Genomic DNA, 17,197 nt, shown 5'->3' with positions numbered 1-17,197 from the left:
TTTTAAAAATTATGTTTCATGAAAATTTAAATGTTTTTGCTTAATTTTTTTATAGTTTTAAATTATTTAGATATAATAATGTTAAAAGTAATTTTTAAGAATAAAAAATTTATTTTAATATATTTCAAAAAAATAAAAGAGTGTCGCAATCTACATGGCATGTAACAGCTGCAGTAGCGTGTCTTACCCTTACCTCACTGTCAAACATGTGAGGAACCCATTAACCCTTCAGCAGATGGTGGTGCGAAAGTCTTGTACTCCATGCATGTTGCTTAGTATTTTAATACAGAGCATGTTTTAAAAATTATTTTTATTTAAAAATATATTAAAATATTTTTTTATTTTTAATATTAACCCATTAAATTTATTAAAAAACACTTAAATAATATTTCTTTAATGTTTTTTCTAGTCAAACATATTTTAAAATACACTAAAAATACAGCACACAATACAACAACTAGCTGTATAGACCGAGCTGCATATTGCGTGCCTTCTTTAGCTATAACTCTTGATATCCTAAAAAATTTATGACTTACTTAAAATTACTTTCTAAATTCAAGCATGTTGTGTGATGAGTGTGTTCGAAGAAGGGCTATGGTCAAAGTGCTTCTTTGACACAACCCGGGGGCTGTGGCAGCTAGTTCTTGATTCAAATCCCTTCGTGACCTTTAAGTCCGGAAAACCTGTGCTACTTGGTAAATATAAAAACATAGAATTTCAAGTTCCAGTGAGGCCATTATCAGCTTATCAAATAAAAAAATTGGGAAATTATGATCAACAGAGTTAACGTAGAGTTCTTACGCAGCAAGGTTGTCGTAACACGCCGTACCTAGGTTGTTATTTGAGGAATACCTCGCTGCTGAACTGCAGCAGTTACTGTGTAACCAGACTACTCAACTTCAGCATTACTCAGCTTGTGTTCTTCTAGCACACTACCCAAGGAACAGAATAGAAGCAGTCGACATTCTTACAGTAGAACACACAAGGAAAAAGGCTTAGATATCCACAGTTGCATAATATCTACGATGTTCACTTGAATAGCCTGTCCTGATATCCCATTTACTCAACCCTTTGATACCCTTTTGCTTGTGCTTCTAACTTTTAAAAAACAATTATGATCATATAGCTAAATTTCAAATTCATATATTGATTTAGAAATAGAGAATGAGAGCATCGAATAATTAACTACTAAACTATGTGACCAAAATTGTGTAAGCCAACAAAGGTTTGTGGTTGTTCCATTATCATGAAACGCCGCGAAAAAAAGTCAGCTTGAACTGGCCGACTCACTTTCTGGTATATTTTGTTCAGCACTAAGGTCGCTGGACATGGCAGAAGGTATCCTGTGACGTTTCAAAATTCTGGAAGTTGCTACTTTTGCAGACTGATAATTCAACGCAATTACCCTATCATCATCTAAATCAAACCTCAAGCTCTCTGAACTACAATCTCCGACAAGTTGGCACAGGTGCTTCATATTGTCGATTTCTACTCCATTGACTTTCTTAACCTGCCCATAAACAGTGTTGTTATTTGTCAGTAGACACTTTTCTGCGCATAAATAACCATTGCATGTATACAAATTTAATATATAAAAACAAAAAAAAGACCACTATCCAGTTAAGTCCTCACAAAAAAAGGACCCTAGGGAAGAGACAGCCCTACACTTCAGCATTTTTGCATGAAGCGACTGCTCTTAATGAACCTGCAACATTGTGGTCGCAAGCCCAAGGCTTTCACCATTGCATCAAGCAATGGCCCCTACAGAATATAATTAACGATCCATAAAAAACAGTTGTTTCACTCTGAAAGCTTATTTGTAGCTAAATTGGAAATATGATGGCACCTGTAGTTCTGCAAGACGCTCATACCCTGCATTTATATCATCCATGAGCACCTGAACCAGAAAATTGCTTGTCAGTAAAGATGCACTAAGTTCAATGCATGGTATATCTTAGCTTTACTTTGAATTGCAGTCTCGTAACCAAAGCAATTTCCACCAAGCAGGAAGGGAAAATAGACCATGGCCAAGTTAAATATGTTTGTCAGCTAGCTTTGCAATCTTAAGAGGGATATTGAGACAAAGTTACTAATGAGGTCAATACGGACTGATCAGCGGTTGTATCCTTCTAAATTAAACCTTCTATTAAGATAATGATCTTTTCAATTCACTTCTAAGTTTTGTCACATATAACAGATCAGAACTTGTCTTTAAAGCTTGCTTGAAGATCAGAAAATTAATTCAAATCTATCCAAAAACATAAGTTTCTTCAAGATACAACCCAAAAAGACCCTATAGCAGCTTTTCTAACAAAATTTGCAAGTCTTTCCATGGGAGAATTTGCAAGTGAATGTAAAGGGTAGCTACAAAGTAATGGTGACAGCCATCTACAGACATCTTTTTTACACACAAGTTTTCAACTCTTCCCTAGTTTGCAATTCGATTCAGAGGAAGTAACTTCAGTTGTGAGCTCCCTTTTGCATTTATCAGTTTGAGACTTAGGTTTTGTGTTTTCTAACATCCAATAACCCCAAAAATCATGCAAGTCAGAAAATTCTTGCTAAATGAGAAGATTGTCCCCTCAAAGCTACCAAATTGTGCTTGGTAGTAAGAAGCAGCAATGCTCCCAAATTTCTCTTGGTACCAAAAAAGAAAAAAACAAAGAAAAAGCACAAGCATGCCTGAGAAAGAATGATAAGTTGTTGGTCAGCCTTTTTTGGCAGCTCCTTCAATGCACGTTCACATAATCGACGAGGTGATGTATTATACCATTCTTCTCCATACTCGTGAAGATATGGTTGTGTTAGTGGAACAAAGACCAGACCAGCAAAAATGTAATAACTAGGAAGCTTATCAAATTGATGAACAGGAACTAGGGGCTGCAACTGCAAAATCAAAAAAATTCAGAGATTAATCCTACTAGAAGCACGATCCAAAAATACAGAAAAAGAACATATTCTTCGATAATCAAGAATTCATGACAGGAATAACTACAGTTTTATTTGATTAATTGTACGACCAAGCAATGGGAAATGCCATATTATTTGCAGGATCCACAAGTAAAGGAGCTAACCAAAAGTCTCCAGTGGCATACAAGAAATTAAAGGTTTTCATCATTGAGGTGGTAAAGTTCTAGAAATTGTGTTCCTCGGGTCTGTTGATTTTGAATTTCAAAGCTCTTTTACATATCTAACATTCATCAGTTATGGATATGGCTTCCAAATAGTAGCCTATCACTGGATTGATTATCATCCTAATCCAATCCATTCCAAACAAACAGGTCATAAATGCAAGAATTTTTGAAGAAATCACTGATTCTCTATGTAATTATGAATAAATTATTGGAATAATGCAATGGCACACCAGCATGTGCACATGTTAATACAAGAAAAACGCATGTTACACAATTACGAAGTTATTGCTTAAGCATAGAAGTGAATCTTATATATGCCAGCTCAAGGGGCCCTTGCTATTCTAAAGATGAATCTGTGAAATAAAGAAATTGTTCACTATAAAAAAATGAGAAAATAGAATTACGACTTACAGGTCTAAGGGTGATACTGAATTCATGCTCTTCACCACCCCTCAAAAGTCTAACTGAAGCTGTTTCATTGGGTTTCTTCATAGACACCAAGTGATCAAAAGTTATCCGCTCTCTGTTTCGGAAAGGCACTGCAGAGTGTGCAAATCAAATTGCAAATTAAGAACACAAGGGCAAGTGACATGTATCAGAAAGAACACCACGAGCCAAAAAATGGAGCAGCAGGGTAAGAAAAGGGAAAATTATACAATCTTTGAAGCATTCTGATAACTGACACTAGGGCCATGGTATTTGAAGACCTTATTACTTGGAAATGATGCAACCCCATTGAAAGCTTTAGTTACCCTTGCTATTGAGAATCCAAAAGGGTGAGTGAAATAATGCACAAGCCATTTGAACCTTTAGTGGCCATATCAATATATCACATAAACCATCATAAGTTAGTTAAATGACTAGATTATGTCATTCGAACCACATACTATCCAGAACTTTTACCTTATAAATATCTGAACATCATATGTTAAACATGGCTATCAATCTATTAAACACGAGTGAGTGAAATAACCTATAATAGCTTTAGCTTCATGGACAAGACATTTCACAATCTACAGAACACTTATAGCTGGAGACTGTAAGGTTAAACCAATAATCACAGTTAGCTTTTGCCAAAATTAAACCAACTCGGGGGATAACTCCATCTATTCATCAATGTGGTCACCTCATCTTTTGAAACGTTTAAAGAAGAGAAGATGAAATCAAAAAAATCCTTGATGAAGCTAATAATGACCTATTACAATAAGGGTCTAGGGTGAACCAGATATAATTGCAGTTGAAGTAATGCTGAATAACTGAACAAGTAATAACCATGACTACCTGTTCCATCGTTCGCTATAGGCACTCCATCAAAGGCAAGGATAATATCATCTTTTTTTAGGACTCTATGTGCATCTGACAGTGGATTAATTTTGCTTACAAGTACCCCTGTCATTTCAGGGCGCATACCAAAGTGCTTTCTCAGTTGAACATTTTCAGTTGGTTGGCATGATAGGCCCATAGAGCAGAATCCAACATATTTTCCACTTTCTTCCACACCATTTATAAAATGCTTGATTACAGGAACAGGAATTATATAGCTGAAAATACAAAAGGAGAAAAGAGTTAGCTGAAAATAGTATTTATATGATTGAAGGAAAAAATGAATAGCGGAAGTAATGCTACTACAATTAGCAGTCTTGTCCCCTGTCAACACGAAGGAATGTGTTATCTCTAGAATTTCCCAAGTGAGGAACATAGCATCAAGTTAGATATAAATTTCATCACCTATCATTAAAATAATTCAGAAAGCATGAAATTTTTTGATGATTTATCATCCAAAGCAAAGAAATAGTGAATATAACTCACCCAATATTTTCAGCACCTGATAGGTTCTGGAAAGCCACACCAGCAACTTTATTTCCCATTATTGCTGGACCACCGCTATTCCCAGGATTTATGGCAGCATCAATCTGTATTGCCATTAACTGGGATGCTCCGTGTACATATTGTGTTGGTTCAACTCTGGAGACAACACCTTTGGTAACAGATATGTTGTCCCCACCTGCAGCCAAGGAAGGAGATCATGATGTGTGAAACTACTCAGACCAAGTGTCAGCATTTTGCATATCACAACAGGAAATATCTAGAGGTTTGTATGCATATGTTTTATGTGTGGAGCGGCAGGTGCTAGATAACTATCCTATTAAGGAGTTTCTTCTGCGGGCATGATAAAATCCTTGCATAAATTAAACAGCTTAAGCATGATTGTATAGCAGCCACTGGCTCAAATAGTTCATTGTCATTCCAGCGGAAGGATTCTGAACCTTCAAAGATTGAAGGTTTGTGTACTGAAAAAATATGAAGTGAGTTAAGTGTTCAAGTAAGGAGACCAAGCAACTTTTAGAATATAGAGAATAGAGGAGGGGTGTAAGAAAGGCAGTTGCAAATTAAAGTAGTGGAGCGTTATATTTTTACCTTGAGGATAACCGACTACTGCAACAGCTTCTTGCAGAAATGGGATGTCTCCTAGCTCCAAGAAATTCATACCCTTCCAGAATTCTTCATTTTCAACAACTAGAATAGCTAAATCACATTCATGACCAACAGCTTGAACTTCAGCTCTGTATTTGGTGGGAGACCCGTGCTTTCTTACGAGTACAAATGTATGATCAGCCACCACATGAGCATTTGTAAGAATTTTTTTTCCAGGAATAACAAATCCTACAAAAGAAGAATGAGGAATAAAAGAAATATGATTGGGTGGTCAAAGAGAAACTTCCTATAACATTTGATTATGAAAATAAAGCTGTTTTTATCAGCGCCCAAGTTCTACCATGGATGTTTCATGGTTTATTATGAGAATTGCTGATTCGAAATCAAATGGCCATACTCAAAGCTAAAAAAATTTAGTGACGTTAAGAATAACCATCAATCCTAACCACATAAGAGAAATTAAATTCAAAGGATCATATTAATCTTGGTGCCAAAGAACAGCTTATATCTCCAAATTAGAGCAGTGTCGACAAGAGATTACGGTTCATATTTGAAATGAAAACAATTGGGCTAATCAGGGATTCTGTGGATTTGGCGAATAAGAATAGAGTCATTTATCATTATTTAACAATACCTCGAATCCGATCACAATTAAAAATAATAATAATGCACGTTTGTTTGCTACAAATAGAAAGAAAAATTACGATCTCAAGTAGAAAAGGAGAGAAAGAGAGAAAGCAAAACCTTAAAAACAACACAACTAGTTTGGAATTGTTTTCAAATGCGCTATAGACCTTTTAAGGGAAAATCAGAGGAAAGAATCAAACTTGGTACATATACTACGGCTGCTGTCTTAGAAATGGAAAATGGCTAGCTTCTTCCTGAGCACACTCAACAAAATTTACAACTCGAAGAACAACCATTATCTCAAAAGAGAAAACTTTCGCAACAAATACACAGTGAACAAAACATTTTGTTAAATTTGCAACTTCGAAGAAGAACCCATGAGCAAGGACTGTAAATTCATCCATATAACTGCTAAATGAGCATAGTGGAACTATACTAGAATCTACTATGGTTCTTCAATTAGACAGAAGAGAAACGGCCAGAATTAAATACCAGAACCCATGGTTTCACGCTGTGACTTATTTTGCCATGGAAGGAAGTAATTGGGGCTACTTGAAACAGTAAAAATCTTGACAACTGAATCTAATGCAAGCTCTATAGCAGAATATGCATCACTCAGGTTTGGCTGTGATGCCTCCTCCAAATGATTGTTAGCTGTTGCTGCTGAGGCTGATGTTATTGCTGCAGTTGATGCTGCTGCTGTTGTAGAATATAATGAAAAATTATCGAAAAGGAAAGGAATGACTCTGTGTTGTGTTGTTTTCGAATATTTTGCTAAATTTGATGATACAAGAGGGGAAATGTATCTTTCTCTGAGCAACAAGTTACGGTTTCTGATAACAGAGGCGGCGGTGCAAGAAGAAGAGGAGCATAGCTTCCTCACTGCACGACCTGATGAAGACAACATGGTACCTGCTTGCCACTTTTCCGGGCAGCTGCTGTTACTGCCTCTGCAACAAGTTTTGTCCCTGTAAAGAAAAGGGAGATCGGGGAGGTACAAGGTTGTCGCAATAGGTTTTTTACCCTCGAGATCCAAAACTGATGTTGGTGTCAGGCCCATTAACCTTAAGAAGATTATTAACTTAGGTACAGAACTCTTCGGTTTGAGCCCATTTTTGAAACAAGCCAGCTAATGATAACGGGTTTACTTTGAGCCTGAACAAATATGAGCCAGACCTGCTCTCCCGCGTGGTTACATCCATTCTTCTCCGGGAGCATTACGAAACGGAGGCCATTGAGCTTATTTTCTTTCAAGTCTCTAGATGCTATGTTTATTTGGTAACTTTCTCTCTACATGTCCTTAAAAGAAAATCGGATTTTCAGTTGTATGGATAGCAGAACAGAGCTTAGATTCGAATTGTTGTCGTAGACTAAATTGTGAATTGGATTTGGGTTTTGCTCATTTTAGTGGGGGAGAAGAGACGGTAAGAGAATTGAGAAAGAAGATATGGAAGTCAGGGTTTTTAAAAGAAAATAAAAGGAGGGTATTTTTGAAAAATAATTTTCAATTTCAATTAGAATCAAAACAAGATAATATTTTTTTATTTTTTAAAATTATTTTTTGACTTTGATGTAATAAAACGATTTAAAAACATGTAAAAAATCAATTTAAAAAGTCATAAAAGACAGAATCCACGCAGCAACAAGCAACCGTTGAATCACCTGAACTGGGTCCAGAAAAAATCAAACTTGGGTGTAATTATATTGTAAAACCATAGTTTGCCAACTCACTATTAAGGTTCTACGAATTAAAACAAGATCCTCATTTTTATCTCTGCTCCATATACGTTGCATCTTGTGGAACACGATGTATTATGGATCTTTCAAAAAGCAGATCCAATTTTATATATATATATATATATATATATATATATATATATATACACACATTAAAAAAAAAAAAAGGATCAATATTTATGTTTCTGTCTGCGTTGAGAATCCGGTGTGCTCTTGGAAAATCTAGTAGTAGTTTTGCATCGTGATGTGAGGATCACGTACGTGGATGATCATTGTACCGGGTCCAGCTCTTTGCTGTATTCGTGCGCTCTAGGGTTTTTACCCTTCTACTAAGACATTTTGGCTTCTTACCGATCTTGATGATTATAATTATGATATATTTATTAATATGTTCTTGTATTGTACTTATTTCTCGTATAGTCTCCAACTGGATATTTATAATGTTATGATGCCAGTCCGATTGATTATTTTCTTTTTAACATTTAAAAAAAATATTCTAATATGTTTTTTTTTAATTTAAATAAACCCTGTAGGAACTAATCCAATATACTTGCAAGTCCAAGTGCCATTTAAAAAATTAAAAAAAATTGACTAAAAAGATTCAATACAACAACTTTTTTGTAAAATATTTAGATGATAATATATTAAATATATCCCTATTAACTCAGGTTAATATGTAAAATTCACAATATAAATTATAAGATTGTGATAATCTTATAAAAAACAAATAAGAAAAACATATTGAGACTCAATTCTCAATCGATTCAATATTAGAAAATAAAATTAAAACAAATCAAATATAAAAGGGATAAACAAAAAATTCAAGTTAACTTACGAAATCTGGATAATGAGATTGAAATAAATAATAAAAAATAAATAAAAAAAATAATGAAACTCAATTTCCACTTAATTCAATGTTGAAAAATAAAATTGAAATAAAAAATTAATTAAAAGGAGGGAATCCTAGCCAACATGAGTTAACATGCTAAACCCTTAGAGGTTGAGATAACTTCATGGAAAACCAACTGAAATAAATTGTGAAGCTTAATTCTCAATCAACTCCAACATTAAAGGATAGAATTGAAGAAAAACAATCAATTAAAAAAACTTGAGTTAACTTAGTTACCTTGTAAAATCTATAACTCATGTCATGAGATAAAATTAAAGAAAATAAATTATAAATCTCAATCCCTGATATATTTAATATTAAAATAAAAAACTAAATTTAAAACTATATGTAAAAAAATATCGTTTCAATTAATAAAACTTTACAAGGAGGGGAACAATTATTTCCCCTTCCTAATTAGTTTTTATTAATTAGCTCGCAGACTCGTGTTATGTTACGAGTCATAACATAAAATATTATGGTAATAGATAATTATTTAATATTTTTATTAAATCTGATTTAATGAGTCAACCTTGAACTTTAACTGACTCTTTATATAATTTGAGTTTAAAATTAAACTGTATAGGAATTATTCTAGCATAACTGGGTAAACTTCATCAGTTTAAAGACATCCTAATCGATTTATATAAAAAAAAAATTATGAATAAAATTAATAAATAAATAAAAAGAAGCGATTGAGATAACTTCATGGAAAACCAACCGAAATAAATTATGAAGTTTAATTATCAATCAAATAAATTGTGAAGCTTAATTCTCAATCAACTCCAACATTAAAGGATAGAATTGAAGAAAAACAATCAATTAAAAAAACTTGAGTTAACTTAGTTACCTTGTAAAATCTATAACTCATGTCATGAGATAAAATTAAAGAAAATAAATTAAAATAAATTATAAATATTAACCCCCGATATATTTAATATTAAAATAAAAAAATAAAAAAATTAAATTTAAAACTATATGTAAAAAAAATATCGTTTCAATTAATAGAACTTTACAAGGAGGGGAACAATTATTTCCCCTTCCTAATTAGTTTTTATTAATTAGCTCGCAGACTCGTGTTATGTTACGAGTCATAACATAAAATATTATGGTAATAGATAATTATTTAATATTTTTATTAAATCTGATTTAATGAGTCAACCTTGAACTTTAACTGACTCTTTATATAATTTGAGTTTAAAATTAAACTGTATAGGAATTATTCTAGCATAACTGGGTAAACTTCATCAGTTTAAAGACATCCTAATCGATTTATATAAAAAAAAAATTATGAATAAAATTAATAAATAAATAAAAAGAAGCACAATTATCTAGTTTGAGTTTAAATTAAATCATGTAAAAATTACTTTAATATTATCTAGTCGGCTTACTCAGTCCAAAGATAACTTAGTTGACTAATAAAAAAACTCTAAGAATAAAAAAAAATTAAAAAAAAGGAAAGGAATTGGGAAAAAATAAATTAAAAAGAGAGAGCGCGCTTCATTTAATAATTCTAAGTGTTTTAGTATATGAGTAAAGCTTCCTTTTCGTAATTTGTTTGACAAAAATATCGCTCATGACAACCAGAAAAACAAACCTTCCATTTTTTCTTGGGGTTCTCAAGATTTTCCTTTTTCTTTTTTATGATTTTTCTAATTAAGTTTTAATTTTTTTCTTTTATATATATATAAAAAAGAAAAATTAGGCTTTTATAATTGAACATACAAAGGATTCAATTGTTGGATCTTAAAAACCAGAGACTTATTTTTAAAAAATAAAAACCTTACTATACAAGAACAGCTTGATAGACTTAGCTTCGTTATATATATGGAAGAGTGTGCCTACATAAATTAATTTATTCGGCCAGATTCACTCGTATTTGAGTAAATGTTTCTTTCACATTTTTGTTCTGTTTTTGAAAACAAATCATGTACACATGGATGCAATGCCCTCGATCGGACGCTGTTTTAATCTCAAGTAAAATTAATCAATTCCCCTGATCATCAACAATTATGACAAGAACATTAGATTTCATTGTACTTTTTTTAGTATATTTCTTCTTGATCATGCATGGTGCTTCCATGAACTTGCATATAAAGCAGTGAATATTCTTCACAGCTTGCACAATGTCCCATTACCCTTGGTGCAGGGCCTGCAATGCTTGGTTTCGAATTGCTATCCCTCTCTGTTTTTTTGTTATTTTTTGTTTTCCTTCAATTAAGCAAGATTAAATCACCTCTTATTCTTCATTCTAAGATCGGGTACGATGAACGATAGTACTATCATGGAGGCAAAACTCACACATATATATGTTCTTTGTCTTTTTGTTACATTTTTTTCAAGGTTAAAGACACCTAGAGACGAATGTGATTTCTAATTAAGTTTTGAATTGAAAAATATCTAGAAATGGAGAAAATATATCCATATATCCGCTAAAATATAACCGAAGTTATTTTGTTAATTATACTGATTTTCGTATTTATAAGATGCGAGGCTCGTTGCATTGCAGGGGTTTTTTGTTTCCTTTTTATCTCAAATATGAACGGAAGCTTGTCCGCGTGGATATTTGGCGAAGAAAAAACCTGAAACACCGAAAACATACGCAGAAACGATAAAAATGAAGGAAGGAAAGCAAATGGAAGCATTTAATTATGATTTTCGCTCGGGGAGAGAGAGAGAGAGAGATGGTCGGTAGCAGGGAGGGTGGGTAGGGGAGGACAGATGCTCAACCTGAAAGGCTATTTAATAAAAACTCTCAAAAAGTTTCTTGACAAAAATAAAGAAAAAGATGGTACTAGATACTAGTAGTGTACAGAGAGATTAAAGGAGGAAAGGTCATGTCAAAACAACACAACATGCTCCAAATCTCTGAAGGGAGTCTGAGTAGGGAGGAAGGGAGAGAGCAGCAGAGGAGTAATAATAATAAGAACAAACAAACACACCCCTCGCGCTCTGATCAATCACTCACTCATCGCCCTCTCTCCCTTCCCCCTATTTCTATTTCTATCTCTTTCTCTTTTTCTCTCTAATTCACTCACTCATAGCCTGTGTTTGCTTTCTCTCCGTCTCCTTAGCCTCTGCTTCTGGGGGGACTTTCCCCTTCTCCCTCGCTGATACCACCTCCCATACACCACTCTCTCTCTCTAGCTAAGTGCAAGACTCACTCTCTCTGTACTCCTCTCTCCTTTTCTTTGATCAGTAGTACTCTCCCCCTACACCTCAGCCGCGCCTACTCATCATCATCTTTATATGCTTATTCTTTGCCATTTGTTTCCGGCTAAGAAATAGAGAAGATATAAAGATCCCAAGAACGAAGAGAAACTTGCATGAACCAGCCCGATCCTTTGTTATAATTAGTCTAGTATCGTATCACACCATACTCCCTGCAGGCACAACAAGGAGAGAGGAGGCGTTCTTCTTTCATTTTTGATCAACTTTCAACAACCAAGGTAAGACTCTTTGAAAACACAATAGTAATAACGAGAAGAAAATATAAAAAGTCTGGGTGTAAGAAGCTTAAAAAGCTCTGAAAGGCCATCTCTTTTGTTTTTCTTTTCTCTTCCTATATGACAGGAAAAGATCATCGTCCTCTCCATCTATCAACAATAATGGTGGTAAAATGTTAGGAAAGAAAAAGGATAGGCTTGACTGAAGAAACCGAGGACACGCACCCACAAGCAGTACTTGTACTATGCTCCTTTACATTGCCTATCATGTCTTCTTAAAAACAATTCTGTGAATTGAACTCCCTAGACAAAAAGAATAGGATTAAGGAGATTCTTCATCCCAAGATCCCGCACACAGTTGGAGACAGAGCATTCTTTTTAAAGCTTATTCTTCCCCTTTATACCTTCATCTTTCCTTTTCATCAAATCTGTTTGCTTTTTTTTTTTTTAATGATTCATTTCCTCTACCTAGCTAGATAGCTGCTTTTTATATAAGATATTGTATTATAATATTTGGTGATATGGGTTCATCCCAAGATATTTCCATATCTCTCTCTACCTTAAAAAGTCTCGTTCATCTTTAGAAGGAAAATGAAGAAGCAAAGTAGTTAATTGCTAGTATATGATAGTAAGCTATGAAATGCAAGCGAGATCTACTCCCCAAAACTTTCTTTCGAAAAGAGTGAAACCCAAAAACTTTACTACACGAGATCCAATCCACAAAACTCTACTCCTGAAATCAACCTCTCCTCTTTATTCCTCTTTTTTTTTCCTTTCCCACCTGCCCCCTTCCTCCATAAACCCCTACAAGCTCCCCTTAAACATCATCCCCTTCTTCTTGTCTTTCTGTGCTGTTGTGTTTGCTGGTGCTACTTAGGGTTTCTGGACAGCACAAGAGGAGTAAATTTATAGACATATCTATAAATAGATAAGTAGACTCAGGAGAAGAGAGAGAGAGAGAGAGAGAGAGAGAGAGAGAGGAGACACATGTGTATTATTTGGTAGCCGTAATTCTCTAAACTAGAAGATTCCATCAGTTGCTTAATTTCTGCTGGTAGACACATTTTGATTCCTCAATAAGAAGAGTAAAACCAGTAATTATAGGGGACAGATCCTGAAAAGGGTAACCTTTCCAATTTCTAAAGTTCTATATGCAGAAACTCTTCTCCCAGAACATTTATTTGAAGTTGTCAGCTTGCCATTTCTTGTGTTCTTCTTACTTTTTTTGTTTCCTTAAATTTCATTTCTTTACTTTTTTGAGATCCCATCTTCTAGGTAAGTCACCCCCAAACCCTAATATCAGGCATCGCAGCCGCATCCCCCCTTGTGCCTGCAGCTTTAAGATTGTTTTAATTTGTATTCCATCCTCTAACAATTCATTTCTTTTTTAATTTTGTTAACCTTAATTGGGTTTTATTTTGTGCTTCACCTAGCTAGATACTAGGCTTGTTATTGATTTTCCCTTCATGATCACTTTTATGTCAAAATTAAGGACAAGCTCCTCAAATTTCTCTTGTTAAGTCGAAGTTGGGGTTAGCTGATTATTGCTACCTCAAGCCGCACGTACGTTATGGTATTTGATATAGCTTGCTGTTCACACAGAAAATCGACATCTTTATTTTTTCATTTTATTTATGCAATATTAGATTTTTATTAATTTGATGGTGTTTTTTTTCTCTCGGTTTTCCATTGCATTTCAGAGGAGGAGAAGGTGGAAATGGCTTCTTCATCAAATTCTCCATGTGCGGCCTGCAAATTTCTGCGGCGCAAATGCCAACCTGAATGCGTATTTGCTCCTTACTTCCCACCTGACCAGCCACAAAAATTTTCCAATGTCCATAAAGTTTTTGGGGCAAGCAATGTCGCAAAACTTCTCAACGAATTGCTCCCTTCTCAGCGTGAAGACGCTGTCAATTCCTTGGCCTACGAGGCCGACATGCGCCTCCGTGACCCGGTTTATGGCTGTGTTGGGGTCATTTCACTCCTTCAGCACCAACTTCGCCAGCTGCAGATGGATCTTAGCTGTGCAAAATCTGAACTCTCCAAATATCAGAACTTGGGCATCAATGGCCATGCTGGATCACTAATTGCGGCCGCAGCCGCTGCAGCCACAGCCACGGCAACAACGCATCACCACCACCACCACCCACAAAATCTGGGGATCAATTTGATTGGAGCTGGCGGGGGAGGATCTAGGGATCATCACTACCACCACCAGTTTTTTCCTAGGGATCAGCAACAGATGATGAGGAGCTTTGACTCGGGGAATAACTATGACGCAAGCCTTCTTGCTATGAATGTCTCTGCAAGTATTGGGCAACTTAGTCAGTTCCAGCAGCCAAGAGCCGCTACTGGAGATGACCGCCGCACCATCGAGCCCTCTTAGGGTTTCTCTTCCACAGGTGAAAACGTTCATTTGCCTTCGTCTATGCAACTATCACTATTATTTTTTTTTATCAGAATAGTTCTTGTTAAACAGCAGTGGTAACAGTAACAAAAACGAACACAAGATAATGAAGAAGCTAAAATATCACAGGGCTTTTGAAGATCAGATTCGAGAAACTAGGGTTCGGAATTTAAAAACAAATCAGAAACTTTTCAGAAATTGATGTGTGTTTATCTTTTTAGGTTGACGTGGAAATTTTATTCAGTTGCGAGTTTTGAAAAGAAAAAACGTGTCACCTTTTAATACGTTGAAAGAGGGTTTCTTGATCTTCAGATTGGCTGGTTCATTAATTAGAGGTTTCTATTTTTATAATCCTCTTAGGATTCAATATTATTATTATTATTATTATTATAAGAAAGGACAATTCTACCAGGACTAGGGATTATTTACCTAGGTCGCGGTAATTGGTAAAACATTTTAACTTTTTACGTGGGAAGGATCCTTCCACATGTAACAGAAGAAATGTATTTATTTATTTAATCTTTTTTCCCCTCAGTTTGTATAGTAAAAAGAGCATGATGATTCGAACCGGGTTCTTATCGAAACATTGATTCACAGTAGCACACACTTTCCTCGGTTGACCAAAGTGCCTACCAAGCCTCCTCCCCACAGAGAAGAAATAGCTGTCAAATAATGTTTGCTTCAAGAACACTGTTTTTTGCCCACAGTATATATATATATATATATATATATAGACACACACAGAAATCTAGACTTGCTCGGTAGGAACTTCATCAAATGCAAACGATTGTGTGAGCCAGTAAACTATCATCTCATGGATTTCGAGTTTGATCATACACGACACAGACACACATATTCATTCCATGGAACGAATTAAAATGCCAGCAAATGCAACGTTTTGCTAACAAAAAGTCTACATCAAGCTTTCTTATTCATATTCTTCTTGTCTTTTTGCTTGACGTACAGGGCTCCACATTGAAGGGACTCACTCTTGATCATCATAAAGAAAAACAACTAGAAAGTGATGGGAAATTCTATCTCGAACGAATTGATACCCCTTTTTTATAGAAATTTTTGCTACTCGTGTCTAAGTTTATATATAAATGTGTCCCTCTCTCCTAGTTCAAACTTTCTTGTCATTTTGTTATTGGCCCTTGAAAGCAAGATATATTTGCTTGCCAGGCCAGAAATGTACTTACTTAGCTCTTCCAGTCTCACAGCTGCTAGCACCATTAATTTGCGGGGTTTTGTTTCTTACAATGTGCCATGGCTGGCAGGCATGGTCTAGTTTTTGTTTCTATCCTTTGAACCTTTTCTATTTAAACAGAGGCAGCCATATTATATATTTGTAGTTTTAATCATGTTTTTTTTCCCTCTTTCTTCCTTTTTTTTTTCCCTCTTTCTTCCTTCGCTCTACCATTTGATGCTTCTATCAGAAATTATTATTTGTACATGGTTGCATTAAATGATAGCTCCTCAATTTCAACTATTCAGAATCCCATGTGAAGCTTGCTAATGACCTCTAGTGCTTGAGGTGATAGCGACTATAAAAACTTGCTCTAAAGACTTGATATAAATTATCTTTGATGAGAAAACCTTGATTTCACACTATAATGATAGTCAGTCTACATAACTATAGTGGCGGGCTCATGATTTAATTGGTAATTGTACTTTTTGTGTAAAGAGGATTTTTTTTTTCCTTCTCACAAATTTCCAAAGTACAACAGCGAAGATATACATTCTATCCTTTCTTTCTTTTTTTGAGAAAAAAAAGAAAAAAGAAAAAATTGTCAAAATTTTATTGTTATATGGCTTAAAGTGAATAATGGAATATATATTTACTGAAAAGGAAAGAAACAATTGACCTGATTTGAAAAGAAAGGTCGTTTTTTTCCTATTTAGTTTTTGGTTTGTAGGGTTGTGTGTGTGTGTGTGTGTGGATGTGAAGAGCTCTCTCTCTCTCTCTCTCTCTCTCTTGAAAATTAAGAGGTCGTGATAGATTTTTTTGTTGAAGCAACATGTGTGAAATATTTATGATAACTTTAAGAGTTAGTATGATAGTCTTTTTTAGTGTAATTGGATTTTGAATAGCGAGGCACTTGCATGCGTGCTTGATTAGTGGTTGCAATCTTCAAACTTTTTACAGTGAAGTTCTTATGGTCTAGATTTTCCGAACCATGTTCAATATTTTGTGTCCCTTTTATTTTATGTTATTGCTTTATTTACAATGAGCCTCAGGTTCAAGATTGATTGCAGGTTCATGCAAAAGGCATTGTTGGTTATGGAGAAGATGCATTTAGAGATAGCAAATAATCAAAAGAAAGATACGAGTGAAAGAACCTTAACGCTTGTCCATTTTTATTTATCTAATGGGGATCTATACGGGATTCGTCGTGGAAAGATGGTTGCTAGGTTATGACCCTAGTTAGAAACTTTATAAATATAAAGAATTAATTTAATTTAAAATTTTAATTATTAGATGAGATTTTAAAATATAATTTATATTATTTTTTAATATAATTTA

The 17,197-nt window shown here is 34.5% G+C and overlaps 2 protein-coding genes across 7 annotated transcripts; one reads left to right on the top strand and one right to left on the bottom strand.

Moving 5' to 3' along the window:
• Positions 1-1,013: 1,013 nt before the first annotated feature.
• On the bottom strand, positions 1,014-7,217 carry LOC105116158 (protease Do-like 10, mitochondrial). The gene is made up of 8 exons (XM_011013396.1): positions 6,690-7,217; positions 5,553-5,798; positions 4,944-5,139; positions 4,416-4,675; positions 3,546-3,673; positions 2,683-2,886; positions 1,847-1,897; positions 1,014-1,510 (listed from the first exon to the last, which is right to left on the bottom strand). The coding sequence occupies exons 1-8, from the start codon at positions 7,102-7,104 to the stop codon at positions 1,268-1,270; spliced, it is 1,743 nt and encodes a 580-aa protein (XP_011011698.1). The 5' UTR covers positions 7,105-7,217; the 3' UTR covers positions 1,014-1,267.
• A 4,389-nt stretch (positions 7,218-11,606) lies between these two features.
• Positions 11,607-16,049, top strand: AS2 (Lateral organ boundaries (LOB) domain family protein). Of its 6 annotated transcripts, none has more exons than XM_011013132.1 (3): positions 11,607-12,269; positions 13,975-14,668; positions 15,640-16,049. In XM_011013132.1, the coding sequence occupies exon 2, from the start codon at positions 13,984-13,986 to the stop codon at positions 14,650-14,652; it is 669 nt and encodes a 222-aa protein (XP_011011434.1). In that variant the 5' UTR covers positions 11,607-12,269; positions 13,975-13,983; the 3' UTR covers positions 14,653-14,668; positions 15,640-16,049. The 6 variants fall into 6 exon arrangements, with proteins under 6 accessions (XP_011011434.1, XP_011011218.1, XP_011011514.1 ...); XM_011012916.1 differs by having other exon boundaries at positions 13,967-14,668; XM_011013212.1 differs by lacking the exon at positions 11,607-12,269 and adding an exon at positions 12,726-13,273.
• The last annotated feature ends 1,148 nt before the right edge of the window (positions 16,050-17,197 follow it).

Source organism: Populus euphratica, unplaced genomic scaffold, assembly GCF_000495115.2.
Source record: "Populus euphratica unplaced genomic scaffold, PopEup_1.0 scaffold1.1, whole genome shotgun sequence".
NCBI classification, from domain to species: domain Eukaryota; kingdom Viridiplantae; phylum Streptophyta; class Magnoliopsida; order Malpighiales; family Salicaceae; genus Populus; species Populus euphratica.
Note: the sequence above shows the minus strand (reverse complement) of the source record. Positions and strands in the feature narration are given on the sequence as shown.

Bases quoted from the DNA above. Each gene is read 5' to 3' on its own strand.
- AS2 (XM_011013132.1), top strand. From the start codon at position 13,984: ATGGCTTCTTCATCAAATTCTCCATGTGCGGCCTGCAAATTTCTGCGG.
- LOC105116158 (XM_011013396.1), bottom strand. From the start codon at position 7,104: ATGTTGTCTTCATCAGGTCGTGCAGTGAGGAAGCTATGCTCCTCTTCT. The intron at 5,140-5,552 runs GTAAAAATATAA...CCTTGGCTGCAG, and splicing joins AGTAGTCGGTTATCCTCAAG to GTGGGGACAACATATCTGTT. The intron at 2,887-3,545 runs GTAAGTCGTAAT...TTGATTTTGCAG, and splicing joins TCAGTATCACCCTTAGACCT to TTGCAGCCCCTAGTTCCTGT.